The sequence below is a fragment of the Rhinolophus hipposideros genome, assembly GCF_964194185.1.
Source record: "Rhinolophus hipposideros genome assembly, chromosome: 12".
Taxonomy (NCBI): Eukaryota; Metazoa; Chordata; class Mammalia; order Chiroptera; family Rhinolophidae; genus Rhinolophus; species Rhinolophus hipposideros.
Window position 1 is genome coordinate 64,237,449 of NC_138058.1, and position 17,278 is coordinate 64,254,726.

Below are 17,278 nucleotides of genomic sequence, written 5' to 3' on the forward strand. Positions count from 1 at the left end.
CTGATTTCCTACAGCTGAGCAGAGGAAGGGCGCCTTGGGGGAAGTTTCCTGTGGGAAACATCAGTACCGAGGGAAGGAAGGAAGGATTCATGGAGAAGTTTCTAGGATATTTAAATGGAACGTGGCATGTCCAGTCCCCTACTCTGCTTCTCCTCACTGGCCTCCCCAACCCTGGAGGAAACTCAGGAGCTGGTTCATGTAGGGAAAAGCCTCCTCTCCTTCTTGGGATTTCCCAAGAAGATCCTGCCCAAGGGGATGGAGCAGGGCTGAAGAAGGGACGCTGGTCTTCTCCAAAGACCTCACTTCACTGAGGATTCTGGAAGATTTGGGCACCTGGACTCCTTCTGTGACTGTGACTTGGTTGTCCCTCAGGGCAACTTCTGGTTAGTCACTCACCAGGCCTCCCTCCTTCCCCTTTCTCTCTGCTCCCTCCTGATAGTCTGAATTCAGAACAGGTAACCACAGCCACAGGTACAGATCAGGATTCAGGGAGGCCATGCAAACCCAAGTCCACCAAATAGGAAAAGAACTGACAGAAAAATGCCTCCACCAACACTCTGTAAAGGAGTGGGTCTCTAAATGGCTACAAAGTCGCAGCAGGGAGCAGTGTGGGTTTTGTCACTTTGCCTGGTCATCTCCTGAAAGTACTGCTGGGTCAGGGCAGGCTTCTCAGGAGCCAAGCCCACTGGCCCCACCCTCTGAGGCCCTTGCTGGACAGGCCTGTCTGGAGGAAAGGCTGGGTGTGGCCATGGCTGGGTCCCAGCTGAGCCCCCTCATCGTGAGCCCTCCTGAGGCTCACACAAGAGCCCGGTGTGGAAAAGCAAATAGGCCCGGGACGCTGCCCTTTGGACCTTTTGCAATTTGCTCGGCCGCTGTGGCCCTGGGAGGGTGGCCTCCTATAAAATAGGGCGCGGGCGCCCAGTGCACATTCTTACCTCAGTCCTGGGCCCCAGCCTTTGGGTGCCCGTCTGTGTGTTGCCAGTGAGTGGTGTGAGGCGAAGCGAGTCGAGTCGCAAGGAGGAAGCCTGCCCAGGTCGGCCATGGGCCCGCCGGGGGCCAAGCTGCAGGTGCCAGCACTGCTGCTCCTGCTGCTTGCCGCAGGCGCCTGGACACGTGAGTGAGGCAGCCCCCAACCTGCCCAGAGCCTTCCGGGGTGCGGTGCGGCGGGAGCATCCAAGATGAAACCAGAGTGGGAGGAAGCCAGTGGCAGGAGCCATGGCTGGGGCATCTTGGGCCTGGGTCTGAAGGACGGCAGTCACAGTTGGGGGATAGAATAACAGGGCCAGCTGGGTGGCTCCTCCAGCCTCAGGATGGGAGTGGGGGTGGGGTGGAGGGAAGGAGGGGCTGGGGAGCAGGTTCTCCAGAACCTGCTTCGTCCTAAAAGATTAAAACCCTATGCATGCAGTTGTCCTCCCTGTCAGACCCTAGGACCGGTCTGCAAGATCCACAGTTGTCTTTCTCCTTTTCTTACAGAAGATGAAGTGCTGGAAAATGTCAGCCCCAGCTGTCCAAGTAAGGCATTCCCCACTGGGCAAGGAAGGGTACCCCTAACCCCCAACCTACCCATCTGTGCCTCAGAATGCTGTGATGCTGTGATTGGTGTGCCCTGCTCTGAGAGCCAAGAAGCCAATTCCTTGGGCTTCTTCCCACCCTTGGGCTTCTTCTCAACTCTCTTGTGCTTGCCCTTCTATTCTGTCCCGAAAGCTCGGTCAGGGGTAGGGTAGGGAAAGGAGTGTCACTCTGTTGGCCCATGGACACTTTAAGGAGACATCACCATCCTGTTTACCAGTGGTAATCATTGATTTAAAGCACATGAGGGTGAGGAAATGCTGACTTTAACCTTTGTGCAGAAACCCAGACCCCCACCCCTTTGTATTTACTTGATCCCTAGGGGTCAAAGCTGGCCTTGCACTCTGTGTTTGCCTGAGCCCAAGCTGGCCTCTGGTGGAGCAGCACTGCCATCTCGTGGACATTTGGCATTACTGTACCTGGGCTCGTGACCCAAATGTTCTTTTTCTCAAATTGTTCAGAAAATTCCTCTCAAGCCCAGTGGAAACATCCAGATATTCCTTCTTGGGGGTTTCTTAAGTCAGTCAGATACCCCTAACTCTTAATAAACTTTATCGAAGTATTTGGTAGAACCCAAACAGAGCCACAGAATTATGGTATTTTCAAACTGAAAAGGCATTAGAGATACCTGCTTTGTGGTGTCAACTCTTTAATCTTCCAGTCCCTCCTATAGACTGTCTGAGCCCCATTACTTTACACTTGCCTCCTTGCACCCCAGATGGTATATTCAAGGAATGCCAGCTAATTTAAACATTTGCCTCAGCAAAACATAGTAAAGTTAAATCTGTAAAAGAAAATTAAGTATAATACAAAGTCAGTTAAAAATAGTTTGAGTTTAATAGCACAGACACTTTTTTAAATTGTCTATGCCCTCTCTGCCCAGAATTGATTATCTTTGGGAGAGGTGTTTTTTTCTATGTGGCTGACATTTCTCCTCACTTTAGAAGATACAACTAGATTCAAGCACCTGAGGAAGTACGTATACAACTATGAGGCTGAGAGTTCCAGCGGAGTCCCCGGGACTACTGATTCAAGAAGCGTCACCAGGATAAACTGCAAGGTATGAGGGGAGATGGAGGGGGCCACTGGAGGACCTAGAATCCACGGATGAGCAAACCCAGCTCATGCCAGGACGGTTGTAATCTTGAAGTGCTGGGACTGACCCCCAGTGTGAAAGTCAGCCATGTTGCTGAAAAGGTGCCTGCCCCAGAATTTTGCCAACCAGATTTATTTTCCCATCGGCAGTATGATTGGAATAGGTGGTCTAGAATACCAGCAGTGTAGGATAGCAGATTTAACATGATGGAAGAAGCCCATGGGTGATCCAAGGGAAGTGGTATCTCAGGAAAGCTTTGTGGAGTGCAGTTTTTATAATCTAAGTCAAATAGCATCTGTTACTAAAAACAAATGGAGAAAAAGAAAAACGTAAACATGCAGTTTGTTCTCAAATAAAGCCTTCTGATTGAGACTGGTTGTACTCATGGGCATGTTCCTATGGAACAGATCTAAGGGCCACAACTGGGGTTCAGGTGGGGAAATGAGGCCAAGAAGCTGCCCTCTTCTTTCTAGCGCCCCATCATCTGTGTGGTCAAATAAGGTAGCCATTAGCCACATGTGGCTATTTAAATTAAATGAAAGTAAAAATTCTGTTTCTTAGTCATACCAGCCACATTTCAAGTGCCCAATAGCCACCTATGGCTGGTGGCTCCCATGTTAAGTAGTGCAAATATAGAACCTTTCCATCATTGCAGAAAGTTCTTTGAACAGTTCCTGGATAACAACTAGGGATCTGTTTAAACTCCAGCTATATGCAAATGTTTGAGTAGTCCTTCACAGATACAGTTTTGGGCTTTTTGGATTTTTGGGTGACTTTAAGGGAACATTTGCTGTTGAAACCAGTGATAGCTTTCTCCTGCTTCCTGTTTTTCTTCTTACCTCTCACTCCTAGGCTGTGTTTTCTAACCAGTGATACCTCTCTATTACTAAAGTGAGTATATGTAGAACCAATTAAAAAAACAAACAACAAAAAAAGTCCTTTACATGCATAAGGGCATACTTAAGAAATTTAGGACCCCAGAATATGGAAGAGATCAAAAATGGGACTAAAGGTAGGTGGGTTCCTAGAGAACTCCTGAGGCCTGTTAAGGACACACGAGGTGTTGGGAAGCAGACGTCTTGTTCTCCAACAGCATTTCCCCTCGGTGTCCTGATTAGAGAGTAGGCCACGCAGGGGCCTCACATTCTTGATGGAGAGTCTTACTGTGCAGCTACCCTGTCTCTGCAGATCGAGCTGGAAGTCCCCCAACTCTGCAGCTTCATCTTAAGGACAAGCCAGTGTACCCTGAAAGAGACGTATGGCTTTAACCCTGAGGGCAAGGCCTTGCTGAAGAAGACTAAGAACTCTGAAGAGTTTGCTGCAGCCATGTCCAAGTAAGGCTGGGCCTATGCATTTGAATTTCTGAAGCTGTGGGTGCCACAGATGTTTCTTGCGTGTGTGTGTGTGTGTGTGTGTGTGTGTGCTTGCACACATGTGCTGAGATAGGAACGTGTGTGTTCTGTATTCTGTATTCACCATGGATCAGGAAATCGCTGATGTTTCACAACAATCAAAAAGAGGGAAGCATTATTTATCCTCCCCTGGTAAAGTTCTCCTACTTATCATTTAAGTGTGTTTCTAAAAGATCTTATGCTTTAAATTCCTTGAGACAACAAAGCTGAGATGGTTTGTCCAATCACGTAAATTCTTGTTTAAAGAAGTAAGCAAGCGCTGGTGCCTGATGGTCTTCAGGGAGCACCCAGTGGGACATGCTGCTGTGTCCTGCCAATGGCAGTGCAGGGTCTGGTCAGCGAGGGTAAAGGCCCAGCCTCAGGGAATCCAGGGAGAGCCGGGGCCTCACAGGCCTGCACTCGGCCAGTGCACACTGACCAGGCCAGTCCTGTGTTTACAGCTGGCTTCTCTTTGGACTGATCAGTGTCCATGATGTTGTACCAGTTGCTAAATATTTTGAACATCACCCCTTCCTCCTCTCCAAGTCAGTTTGTGATGTCCTAAAAGCGTGCAAATGCCAGCAGTCATAGATCTGTGGACTTGGTAGCACTGGCCACTCCCTGCCTATCTTGGGATTTGTTGAACATTACGCCCAGAAGCCAGTCCTTTCTCCACAGAGTCAGCCTTGATGCTTCTGTCTCTAAGCAATCCACCTTATTTTATCTGAGACTTCAATGTGTATGCGGGAGCGGGGTGCAGTAACAAACAGAAGGAGTGAGCAGTTACTCTTTAGTCCTTACCCTCCTGCAAACCAAAGGGTCTCCTGCTCTTGACTACCTCAAGGCTCTCCAAGCCTGCATCGCCATGTCTGGAGTTTTCTGAGAGAGTGTAGTGTTGTAGGAGGCATGCCTGGCCTCCTTTTCCGCCTTCTGAATTAATAGAGCAGGTGCAACCAGGCCCTTTGAAGCCCCTAAAAGAAAGTTCCCTAAGGAAAATCCCTAAGATCAAAGTTGACCCAGGCTTCAAACATGGCCTGAGACCATAGCAAAGAGTGAATATCCATTGAATGTATGCAAAGAAGCTCAAATTCACTAAAAGTCAGAAGATGCAATTAATGTAGCAAATACTTATCACCTTATACACGTAAGACTACAAACATTTAATCTCAAGATCCATTCACATTGTCGCAAATGGTACTATTTCATCTTTTCTTATGGCCGAATAGTATTCCATTGTGTGTATGTACCATATCTTCTTTATCCAATCATCTATCGAAGCACACTTTGGTTGTTTCCATGTCTTGGCCACCGTAAATAAAGCTGCAATGAACATCACAGCATATATACCTTTTCGGATATATGTTTTCATATTTTTGGGGTAGATACCCAGGAGAGTAACTTTACTAATAATTGTCACCCCAATAAACTTTAATTAGAAAATAAATTTAAAGGAGCTAAAGCACATGCTGCTGGCAGGTCTATGAGGAAACGGTGCTCTCATGCATTGCTGGTGGAAATGAGAGCCATTAGTCAATATCAATTATAATGAAAAAATACTACAGTCTTTGACACAGAAGTTCCAAATTCTGGGACTCTAGCCCATGAAAAGAAAAGCAGGAATGTGTGAAAATATGTGCATAAGGTTGTTTATTTCAGTGTTGTTCATGTGGCAAAAAAAAAAAAAATTCCAGAAAGAAAATGGATGCCATTAAATAGGGAATGTCTATATAAATTATATATAAACACAGAATTCAGTGCTTTGAAGCTTTTTTAAAAGAATCTGTTAGAGTGCTACCAAATGACTCAGAAAGACTTTCATGGGGTAGAATTAAGTGAGACAAGCAAAATAAAGAAAAGTGTGCTTAATGCAATGCCATTTGTATAAAGCAAACAATCACCAAATCTTTGTATGTGGGTGTTTACACCCACACACATCTATGTAGGACTGTCTGAGTGTGGAGGTACCTGGAAACCCATGTAGTTGTTCTGTGGGGAGTATGGCAGCAGAGATGTGAATGGAGGACAGAGAGGGGACAGGTGAGAAAGCAAAAAAGGAAAAGAAATAAGAGTGCCAAAAACATATACATACTTGTATACTTTTTAAAAATATATATCTACTTGGGTAGGTATAGTTATGAAGAAAAGATGTAAAAAGAAAAACAGTTAAGTGAAAAGGAGGCCGCAGAGCTACCCAACTTCTGTCCAATAGGCTCCAGATGGAGAACGGACACTGTTGTGACCACACTCTCTCTGGGACAGGTACGAACTCAGGCTGGCCATTCCCGGAGGCAAACAAGTTTTACTTTACCCAGAGGAAGAAGAGCCTAAACACATCCTGAACATCAAGAGGGGCATCATTTCCACTCTCCTGGTTCCCCCGGAAACGGAAGAGGCCAAACAAGTGTTGTTTATGGTGAGAATTTAGAAAGCTGAGAAGAGTGACCCTCTGAACCCATCTTCACATATTCAAGCTGGGTCCCACCGTCTACAAAGAGTGGATCCTTGACTCAGCTGCACAGTTGTTTACACAGGAGGGCCTTCATTGGTATGAAACCCCAGAGCCCAGGCTCTCCCTGTCCTCTGGGCTCAGAGACATCATCCTGAGCAGGTTGGATCTAATTTTAAAGCAGTTTCTAGGGAGTCCTGATCACCCTACTCTGTTGTCTGATTTTGTTCCATTCCCACAACGTGTAACACAGGAAAGCCTCTATGTATTTTCTTTTTTTTTTTTTTTAAGATTTTATTGGGGAAGGAGAACAGGACTTTATTGGGGAACAGTGTGTACTTCCAGGACTTTTTTCCAAGTCAAGTTGTTGTCCTTTCAATCTTAGTTGTGGAGGGCACAGCTCAGCTCCAGGTCTAGTTGCCATTGCTAGTTGCAGGGGGCGCAGCCCACCATCCCTTGCGGGAATCGAACCGGCAACCTTGTGGTTGAGAGCCCATTGGCCCATGTGGGAATCGAACCGGCAGCCTTTGGTGGAATTAGGAGCCGGAGCTCCAACCACCTGAGCCACCGGGCCGGCCCACCTCTATGTATTTTCAACATGGAAAATAACTGAACCTGTTGCCAGCCTCTTTTAAGAATTTCAAGTTCTGATCTGAGAGAGAATTCAATTCACTTCAGTTCCATGATCATTTTTGAGCCCTTGGTATGTTCTATGTTCTATACTTAGAGAATCCAGACCTCCTGCAGAGGCCTTTCCTCAGGGAGTTCCCGGGACCTGGGGGCAGAACCAAGACACATATTACACAAGGCAGATTGGAATAAATGCCGTAGATAAGCAGTAGAGAAAACAATCTGAGAGCACGGAGCGTAAAATCAGCTTTGGCTGGGTCCTAGGAGGCCTGTCTGGAGTCTGCGTCAGAATCAGAACCACCCTTCATGGCTGTTCTCACTCCACCTCTGGCTGACTGGGCGCATGCAGAGCCCACAGTCTGCCTGTGAGGAAGAAAGTGTCTCCACATCCAAGCTGCTCCTGCCTTTTCTCCCAGGCTCCTTTCCCAGGCCTTCCCAAAGTGCCAAAAGATGTTTTCTTATGTTGAATGCACCTGTTGTATCTTCTCCCTTAGGATACTGTGTATGGAAACTGTTCCAGTGACTTTACCGTGAAAACAAGGAAGGGAAACGTGGCAACAGAAATATCCATTGAAAGAAACCTGGAGAAGTGTGACGGGTTCGAGCCTGTTAGCACAGGAGTGAGCCCACTTGCTTTGATCAAAGGCTTGGTAAGTTTCACATCAGCATTGCTATTCACCCAAGCAATATCCTCGTTGTTACTAACCTTCTGGGAAGTTAGAGTTAGTAGGGATCTCAGAGAAGAAGCTGCCCAGCCGCTTCCTCAGACAGACTATAGTGGGAAACTGTGGCCCAGACAAGGAAAGCTCTGCCCAAGGCCACGTGTCTAGAATCAGATTTCTGATTCCCAATCCAGAGCGCTGCCCTTCTTGCTGTCTTTCTGTCACTCGTACCAAACCTTCTGCCATCATTTGAGAGTAATGATTGTCCGTCCCTGAGGAGGCTCCAAGGCTCAATGTAGGGGAGCAAAGCTACCTGTTGCTGCTCCTTCCTGGGCAAAGGCTGAATGTCCCCAACTCTAAGCCTTTAGCCTCCACGGCAGTCCCAAGACCTAAGTTCTGCTCTCCTCTCCCTTACTCCTATGACACGACATAACTGAGAACATTCCAGAGTCCTGTCTTCCCATCCCATGGATGACCCTGATCAATGCCTGGGCCCTCTGCCTCCTGCCTGGGCCACCCCCTCAGAACTAACTCTTCTGTGCTGTCCTTCAACAGGGGTCATATAGCACCATATTACCTGGGACATGAATCACAGCTTAGCTCAGCAAATACAAAGGGCTTGAGCAATCATGTCATTCCTGGCAGTGCTCCTGGTCACTGTCCTTGGGCCCAAAACAGGGAGAACAAGGGCCACAGCCAGCTGAGGCCAGTGCATGGGTTTCTTTTCTCTTTTTTCTGTTTTGTTTTTGTTTGTTTTTCCAAGAAGCTGCTGTGTGCTCAGCCCCATTCTAGGCAGCACTGAGGGAGGGCCAATGGCAGATGAACCATGGACCTTCCCCTCAGGGTGCTTACAGTCTAGTGTAGGAACATGGTTCATACACACGCCAAGAAAGAACAGTATGTGGCATTCCTGTTAAAGTGCTCAACTTTTAACAGGATCAAGCGGGGCAGACAAGCAGTTCTAGGCCTGATCACGAAGGAGAAAGCACTATTCACATAGCTCATTGGGCAAAGCAGCTAGTAGATCCAGTTAGAAGAAATGATGGGTGAGCATCAGTGAGCCTAGACTCCAAGTTTCATGGAAGATGTGGAGTATGAGACTGAAAGATACAAAGGATATGTAAATGGAAGAGAGCTATAAGGGTGGGCTTCTAAGAAAACATAAGGAACAGTAGTGTGTGAAGTGTCAACGTGTGGTGGGGCAGGTATGTATAGGATACCAGGCTAAACGAACTTTGTGCGGAAGGAGACGTCTCTTGGATAGAATAAAAAGAGTCCATGCCTTGAATTGGCTTTGGATCTGCCAAGTTGTTCCATCCCTTTGTCTAAATGTCAAGTACCAAGTTCTCTTCTTTAACTGAGTTTGTCTAGTGGTACATAATTCTCATTCCCCTCCTCCCCTTCTTCCTTGAAGGTAAATGCCTATGGCAGAAGACTCTGGTTCAAGCCCCAGGGATTGATCAAAATGCTTTTCTCCCATGTCATTCACAGACCCGACCACTGTCTACTCTGATCAGCAGCAGCCAGTCCTGCCAGTACACTCTGGACCCCAAGAGAAAGCATGTCTCAGAAGCCATCTGCAAGGAACAAAACCTGTTCCTGCCTTTCTCCTACAAGTAGGTCACCTGCTGCACCCCCCGATTCATCACTTGTGGGGTCTATGTGAGCCAAATGCTTCTCAGATACCCTGATCGAGGCTAGGCTATGCCTGGGAGAGGGTTATGAAGAGATACAAAGCAGTGCCCATCCCTGTCCCCCTTTTCAAGCTAACAAGAGATTTGTCAGGAAAATCTTAGGCATGCAAAACAATTTGAGATCAACAAGAGACATCTGAGACCCAGACTTCAAGGGTTATAGATCAGGAAAAGCCTGGATCATTGCAGGCTGCCCCAGTTAGAAGGGCTTTGTGGAGGATTTGGAATTTGGACTGGAGACTTGTGTATCTAAACCCATTTGGAAAATTGATCAATCAACTCATGTTTTTGGAGTCACCACTATATTCTTGGCACTGTGCTGTGGGAGATACGAAAGAATTTCGAGGAACAGAGTTAGTCCCTGCCTTCTGGGTACTCTAAACAGGTTGAAGGTATGGGGTGCTTATGTCTTTTGATGGAAGGACAGCTAGTATGGCCAGGAGGAGGTGGGCCCTATCCATTAGGAGGGTCAGGATGGCTGGGTTTAACCATGCTTTGAGAGGTGGACAGGATTTGGATAGAAGTGGACACAGGAAAACATTCAACATGAAAAAGCATAGTATGCTTTGGGGAGCTGGCCATCCTTGGTTACCTGATACGCTTCCTTTGTTACCAGGAACAAGTATGGGATGATGGTACAGGTTACACAGACTTTGAAACTTGAAGACACACCTAAGATCAACAGCCGCTTCTTTGATGAAGGTAAGACTTTATATCCATGTGGGTGCCACTGCCCAAGATGTTCCATGCATCATGGTTTAGCTCTTTGCTGAGCCACATGAAACGTCTGCTGACTAATGAATTAAGTGGGCTCTGGTGTTCTGGCTATGGGCTACTCTAGCGAGAAAGCATATTCATTTCAGAACATCAAGTGACAAGGGAGATTCAGGAAAGGGAGAAGTTTCCTAAGCTTTCCCATGTTTTTGTAAGTAGGAAACTGGCCTCCTAAATCTACCTTTGGTAGTCTGACAAACTCGTCCACCTTGTGATAAGGCTTAGGGCCAGGGACAAGCTGGAGAGGACCTTCTGCATCAGGAAGGTCTTTACAGATGGAAGGGACTTCACAGATCTCTAGCCCAACTCTAGCCCTGCATTTGTCTTATATTTAAGTCTGTCTCATGCATTATCTCATTGTTCTCAGCAACTTATGATGTAGGTGGTAACTGTTGATATTAATTCTACAGAAGGGAAAACGACGCATAAAGAAGGTTAATCAAAGTTGCAGAATATTAGAGGTGGTGCCAAATGAGCCCATAGATCTAATCGAAGCCAGGATTCCTTCCATTCCACCTTGCTTAACCCCCTTCCGGAGCATAGGTCAGAGCAGTGTGGTAAAGGAAACACAAAAGAGTCTCCCCCTCCCCCACAAACTGCTATTAGATTCAACTGGAAGAAATAATGGGTGAGCCTCAGCTGTAGCCTCAGCTGTCGCCCTATCAGCATCTCCTCACCAGTTCTTTTGGGCAAAGAGGTAATCTGCTACCAGCTTCAAACAAGCCTGGATTCAATTCCAGCTCTGCCTCTTACATCCCGTACTTGTCTTCCACAAGCTGAGTTGCTCAAAGCTGGGTCTTAGTTCCCTTACCTTTAAATTGAAGACTAATACAAACCCACAGGGATAGTCTGATGAGTCCATGAAAACACTGAAGTCAAATGCCTAGCACAGAGCCAGATACAGAACAGGCATCAAGTACAGGGTAGTTTCCTTTTCCCCTTTGTTGGCATCTCACTGATTTCCAGTTTCCAGGAGACGAAGACAGATTGAGATGTCAAGGAAAGCCAAAATTCCTTTGACACATTCCTCTTTCCAGGTACCAAGGAGGTGGCTCTTGCCTTTGAGAGCACCAAATCTGCATCACCGCCGAAGCAGGCCGAGGCCATTGTGAAGACCCTCCAGGAGCTGCAAAAACTACACGTATCCGAGCAGAATGCCCAGAGAGCTAACCTCTTCAATAAGCTGGTCACTGAGCTGCGAGGCCTCAACAATGAGGCAATCTCATCCCTCTTGCCAAAGCTGGTCAAGGTGTCCAGGTATATCTTTAATGGTTGCAGCGTTCTTCATAGATTATAAACCTGTGGTAGCTAGCTGAAACCTTGACCAAACAGAGAAGCTCAGAGACCATTGAAATATCAAGCCAGTCAGTCAATTGGTCAATCAGTTCATGTTTGCTGGATAGAGAAATACCACCAGCTAAGGTGCCTAGAGTTCCATGGGCAACACAAACATATACAAGGTGTATCCAACGCAGATATGTATTCTGTCTGTTAAAATAGGAGGGAAATAGTTCCTGCATTTTGATGGGTATCTTCTAATTCCTCATTCTGTTACCCTGGAAGGTTTGAGAGAAAAAGAAGTCTGTACCTTTCGGAAGCCTATAGGCTAGTGGAGAGAGAACTCGAGCAAAAAAAAAATAATACTGTGACTTCTCTGTGCTTCAAGAAAGGCACTGGCTCTTAGTGCTGTGAAGAACAGAGAAGAAACAGGACTGAAATGAGACCATGCCAGTGTTTGTCTTGCATGTTGTGTGTTCTGACCAAAGGAGTGCTGTTATGGTGATAAATCCAGAGGGTCCTTCTTCTTACTTGCGTCCGTAGTGTGCCACTCCATTGGATGATGCGCATGGGCAAGGCTTCCTGGTTCTTGGAAACAGCGGGAACACCAGGGGCCAAGCATATTTCAACTGCCTTGAAGGCAATCTATGTAATGTTCTCTGCCCTTTCCTTCACAGCCCCGTCACTTTACAAGCTCTGATTCAGTGCGGACAGCCCCAGTGTTACACTCACATCCTTCAGTGGCTGAAAAGTGAGAAAGCCAACCCTCTTCTGATAGATGTTGTGACCTACCTGGTGGCCCTGCTCCCAGAGCCCTCGACCCAGAGGCTGCGGGAGATCTTCAACATAGCAAAGGAGCAGCAGAGCCGGGCCACGTTGTATGCTCTGGGTCACGTGATCAACAAGTGAGTTTTACACTGGTTCTCTTCATAAGAGCTGAGGAAGACCCCACATCTCTGTATTAAGATGGTACCCCTTCTTCTAAGTTCAAACTCTGAGGCTTACTCTTTGGTTTTTCTACTGGTCTTTGCGAGAGTAATGACTTAACATAAGAAATCAACAAACACACGTTTGGACTTTTAGATACACCTACCTATGCTTACTGAGTCCTAACTCTTTTTCTGTAGATATCATGACACAGGCTCTACCATGGCTCAAGACCTTCAGGACATTGCTGATTACCTGTTGGAGCAGATTTACAATGACTGCACCGGGAATGAAGATCACACCTACTTGATTCTGAGGGTACTTTCCGTCTCCTGTGTAATAGTCATCATTTCAGAAGCACTTTTCCTGGACACCCCTCTCTTCTCCTTCTGCACCCTGATTCCCTCTTGTTGCTTTTCAACGCAGGTCATTGGAAATATTGGTGGAAAAATGGAGCAGCTAACCTCAAGACTCACGTCTTCAATCCTGAAATGTATCCAAAGCACAGAGCCATCACTGCTGATTCAGAAGGCTGCCATCCAAGCCCTGAGGAAAATGGAAATTAAAGATGAGGTAAAGTCCACAGAGGAGGTCTGAAAGTGAACATTATTCAGATTGACAAGGATTTGGAATGAGATTCTAAATCTCATTGTTCGATGGACCTGACTTTGTTCTACTGCTTTCTAATTGCAAATTGCAACGAGCCCATTGACTTGACTGCCTAGCAGGATATGAACATGAGAGAAATATTTGACCTTGCTACTCCAGCATGTAGAATATGAGATTTTCATGACATACTATCTTTCTACCAGAATGACCATCACTCTCACTCTCATTCATCTTTGGAGAACATGCCTGATTTTCCCCAATCTCTCCAAACTAGGATAGTCAACCTACCTATCCTAGTTTGGAAAGATTGGGGAGAATCAGGCATGTTCTCCATATTTTTGGACACTACCTTATTTACTAGCCCCAAACCTTCACTATCCCTTCTCACCTTTACACTCATATTGAAATAATTTGTGTTAAAACAACTTCATGTTTAGTTAGTGGCAGGTCTCCAACAAGTCATAACTTGGCCATAAAGTGTGTGTTTTCATAAAACTGAATTTGACATACATTCGATAGGAGTTTTCTGAGAACACTTCTATGAGCTGGTTGCTATGGGGAACACTGGCAAGAAGATTCAGTACCAGCATTTGAAGAGTTATTAGAGAGAAATTCGACTTGCACATAATAAATTGCTTGCAGACCATGCTGATGTTTGCCAGCCTTGTTCTGTGTTCTGACCAAAGGGCAGTGATAACAGTCTCCTCTTTGGGCTACAGGTCCGGGAAGTCCTTCTTCAGACTTTCCTTGATGCTGCCTCTCCAGGGGATAAGCGACTGGCTGCTTATCTCATGCTGATGAAAGACCCTTCCCCGTCAGATATTAGCAAAATCACCCAACTTCTCCCCCGGGAACAGAATGAGCAAGTGAAGAATTTTGTGGCTTCCCACCTCGCCAACATCTTAAACTCAGAAGAATTGTATGTCCAGAAGTAAGTAAGAGTGATTTTTCCCCATCTGATACAAAGGGCTGAAATTCCAAACTTCAATTTGGATTTAGTTACTGCCTGCTCTTTATAGAGTAGTCTTTGTTCTGGAACAAACACTTGTGCAAAAAAGTACAGCAGACCTGAGCCAAACTCTTGGGGCAAACCCATGACTTTGGTAGCAATTGGAAATTCATATTTTCTTGGGATGAGAGAAGCCATGCATATGTAATATGATGTGTCGACTCAAAATATACTCCTTCTTTTCATCTAGTTTGAAAAAATTAGTGGAAGAAGCTCTGGAAAATTCTCAACTTCCAACTGTCATGGACTTCAAAAAATTTTCCCGCAACTATCACCTTTCCAAATCTATTTCTCTTCCATTGTTTGACCCAGTGTCAGCCAAAATCGAAGGCAACCTTATATTTGATCCAAATAATTACCTTCCCAAAGAAAGCATGCTGAAAACGACCCTCACTGTCTTTGGATTTTCTCCATCTGACCTCTTTGAGGTAAGAGTCTTATGTATTCTAGCCCATTCTGTTCTACACTGTAAATAAAAAAGTCAAGGGAGCTGTGAACCAGAGGGGAGGAACAAGAATCATCTGGCAGTTAGTTCCGTACCACCCCCTTGAGGCCTGCTCCTTTCCACCTCCCTCACCTCCCTGCCTCCCTGCTGGGTGGGGAGAGGGGTCATCTGAATCATGACTTCTTAGTATAAATGGACATGTAGATGTCTCAGAGAAGTCCTGAGACCAAAAATCCAAGGAAGGGCATGGGCTATGGTAGTCAGATAGATCTGGTTCAAACCCCAAACCCATTGCCAACTCTGAATCTTTGCTTTAATTATTTATCCTCTCTGAACCATTGTTACCTCTTCTAAAAAAGGGCAAAAATAAGTTCTGCCTTTGAATATTCTAGCGAGATTTAAATAATACCACTCCTGTGGAGTGTTCAGCTCAGTTCCTGCCTTATAGTAGTCATCAAATAATTGTTTAATTAAATGTACATAAAGAGGGGGATGGGAGGTTGAAAAACAACAATGAACTTAATAGCTTTTTTTTTTCTTTTTGCCTGATTTTCTTTTTCAGGTTGGTTTGGAAGGAAAAGGGTTTGAGCCAACCTTAGAAGCTTTCTTTGGGAAGCAGGGATTTTTCCCAGACAGTGTCAACAAGGCTTTGTACTGGGTTGATGGTAAAGTTCCCGATCGTGTCTCCAAGGTCTTAGTGGACCACTTTGGCTACACCAAAGGTGATAAACATGAGCAGGTATGTTTTTGTTAAGTATCCTCTCAAGGAGAGCTTTGGGTCTGAATACAAAGACATTCTTATCAGAGTCTGGAAGTCATCAAGGAACTATCTAAGGGCTGTGACAACTACGGGTTTTATTGACCAACTCCATGGGAGTAAGAGCTGGGATCCTCAGCAGTTATGGGCCACCTAAAAATTCAGTGTGCCCAGGAACCAGACTCGCTAGAGGGACTCTAGCATATTGATTAAAAGTGTGAACTCGGGGGCATGGATTTGAATTTTTACCTCACTGTCTTCAAGCTATGCACACTTGGTATGTTCCTCGATACCATGTCTATCTGTCTCTGCATCACCAAAGTGCTAATAGTAACCCACGTCTCACAAGGTTATTTAAAGACTAAATGAAAGAAATTATATAAAATGCTCAGCAGAGTGCCTGACTCTGATACTGCTTCTTCAATAAGCAGATACTATTATCATTTTTAAATTCATGGTTTTCATTCTGGCTAACTTCTTTCTTTGGCTTTCACGCACATCAGTACACTAGCTAATGAAAGCAAAATTCATCTTGAAGTGCGCATCAGCCCCCGCTTAATGAGTAGAAAATATATTGTATAATCTGGAGCTTCTTATTCTGTAACTTTTTGCTACCCAATGTGTGGTCCCATCATTGGCATTACAGAAATTGGCTTGATAGAAATTCAGGTTCTCTGGCCCCACTGGGATTTACTGAATCAAAACCTGCATTTTAATGAGGTTAACTTGCATGCACATTTCAGTTTGCGAAGCAGAGCAATAATTTACCCCTAGATGCTCACAGAGAGCCCCTCCTACATCTTCTAATTTCCTTATTTTCACTTGAGGCTGAGGGTCATTGGTCTGTTTTGGGTTTGCCAATCACTCCCTTCTTTTTCAATGCCTACACATCGGTCTATGGAGTTCTTATCTCTAAAAAGAACTTGTCGAGGATCAGAGGTTTTTTCAAGCTTTTGTCCAATTTATATGGCAGCTAAGTTCCCCCAAGAAACCCCTACTATTCTTGACTAGTCAAAGGAAAGAGGGCAGGGAATAGGGTGGCAGACCAAGGAGCTTCTCATTTGGGGGAGCCATAGGGATCCTGTCATCCTGGAGAGTAGAGCGCACCCTTATTATGCCTACATTATTCAAGTTAAGAACAGTGTGGAAGCACCTCTGTCCCTTTCATCTCAATTTGGAGAAGCTATCTATCTTTCAAGAAGTGGGAGCGATTTCAGTGTCTGGCCTGGATCCCCACCCTGAGTGTCTGTGTTTAGGTCCATCACAGCTGTAGCAGACAGGCCCCTAGACTATAACAGAAACGTAAAGGTATTGAACAGTGCTAACATCTCACTAGACATTTGTTGTTAACATCCCAGGACATGGTCAACGGAATTATGAACAATATTGACAAGCTGATCAAAGATTTGAAATCCAAAGAATTCCCAGAAGCCAGAGCCTACCTCCGCATCTTGGGAGAGGAGCTTGGCTTTGTCAGGCTCCAAGACCTCCAGCTCCTGGGAAGGCTGCTCCTGAATGGTGTCCGTACTCTGCATGGGATCCCCCAAATGGTAAGTGGGCCAGGCCCATCACAGGTGATGACATTGGCCTGTGCTCTTTTTAGATCTCCCAGATTCACTTAAAATCCTGGCCATGTAAGCCAGCGAAAACGCTTGTACTTCCTTCAAAGAGACAGGTCAGCCTTGAATTTTAATGAAGAAGATTCTTAGATCACAAGGAATTGGTAGTATTTAGAAATTAAGCTATCCACACTGCTAGATGTATCTTTTTAGAGCATTCATGTGTTCATCTGGAAAACAATGTTAAGTGTATTTTCCTCTGCCTATGCTACTGGTTTATTTTAAAATTGAAATGATGCAATGATTATGAAAGGATGTATTTGACAATCTGGAATCTACTACCTAAATATGAGCTGTAGTTTTTATTATTATTAATTTATTTAGAAGGTAGAAAATATCAAAATATACTCCCTGGGATTTAATAAATAATAA

General features: G+C 45.4%; 1 protein-coding gene across 1 annotated transcript in view; it reads left to right on the forward strand.

Annotated features, from left to right (window-relative positions):
• Nucleotides 1–1,040: 1,040 nt before the first annotated feature.
• The window catches only part of APOB (apolipoprotein B), a gene marked incomplete at its 5' end in the record, with an annotated part of 38,381 nt that continues 22,143 nt past the window's right edge, over nt 1,041–17,278 (forward strand). Inside the window, 16 exons of the mRNA XM_081068660.1 lie at nt 1,041–1,113; nt 1,474–1,512; nt 2,514–2,629; nt 3,854–3,999; nt 6,316–6,469; nt 7,627–7,782; nt 9,286–9,410; nt 10,105–10,190; nt 11,300–11,519; nt 12,218–12,445; nt 12,668–12,785; nt 12,894–13,040; nt 13,796–14,007; nt 14,276–14,513; nt 15,093–15,269; nt 16,646–16,837. Of these exons, the coding sequence (XP_080924786.1) occupies nt 1,041–1,113; nt 1,474–1,512; nt 2,514–2,629; nt 3,854–3,999; nt 6,316–6,469; nt 7,627–7,782; nt 9,286–9,410; nt 10,105–10,190; nt 11,300–11,519; nt 12,218–12,445; nt 12,668–12,785; nt 12,894–13,040; nt 13,796–14,007; nt 14,276–14,513; nt 15,093–15,269; nt 16,646–16,837 (2,427 nt within the window). The remainder of the gene's footprint in view (nt 1,114–1,473; nt 1,513–2,513; nt 2,630–3,853; nt 4,000–6,315; nt 6,470–7,626; nt 7,783–9,285; nt 9,411–10,104; nt 10,191–11,299; nt 11,520–12,217; nt 12,446–12,667; nt 12,786–12,893; nt 13,041–13,795; nt 14,008–14,275; nt 14,514–15,092; nt 15,270–16,645; nt 16,838–17,278) is intronic.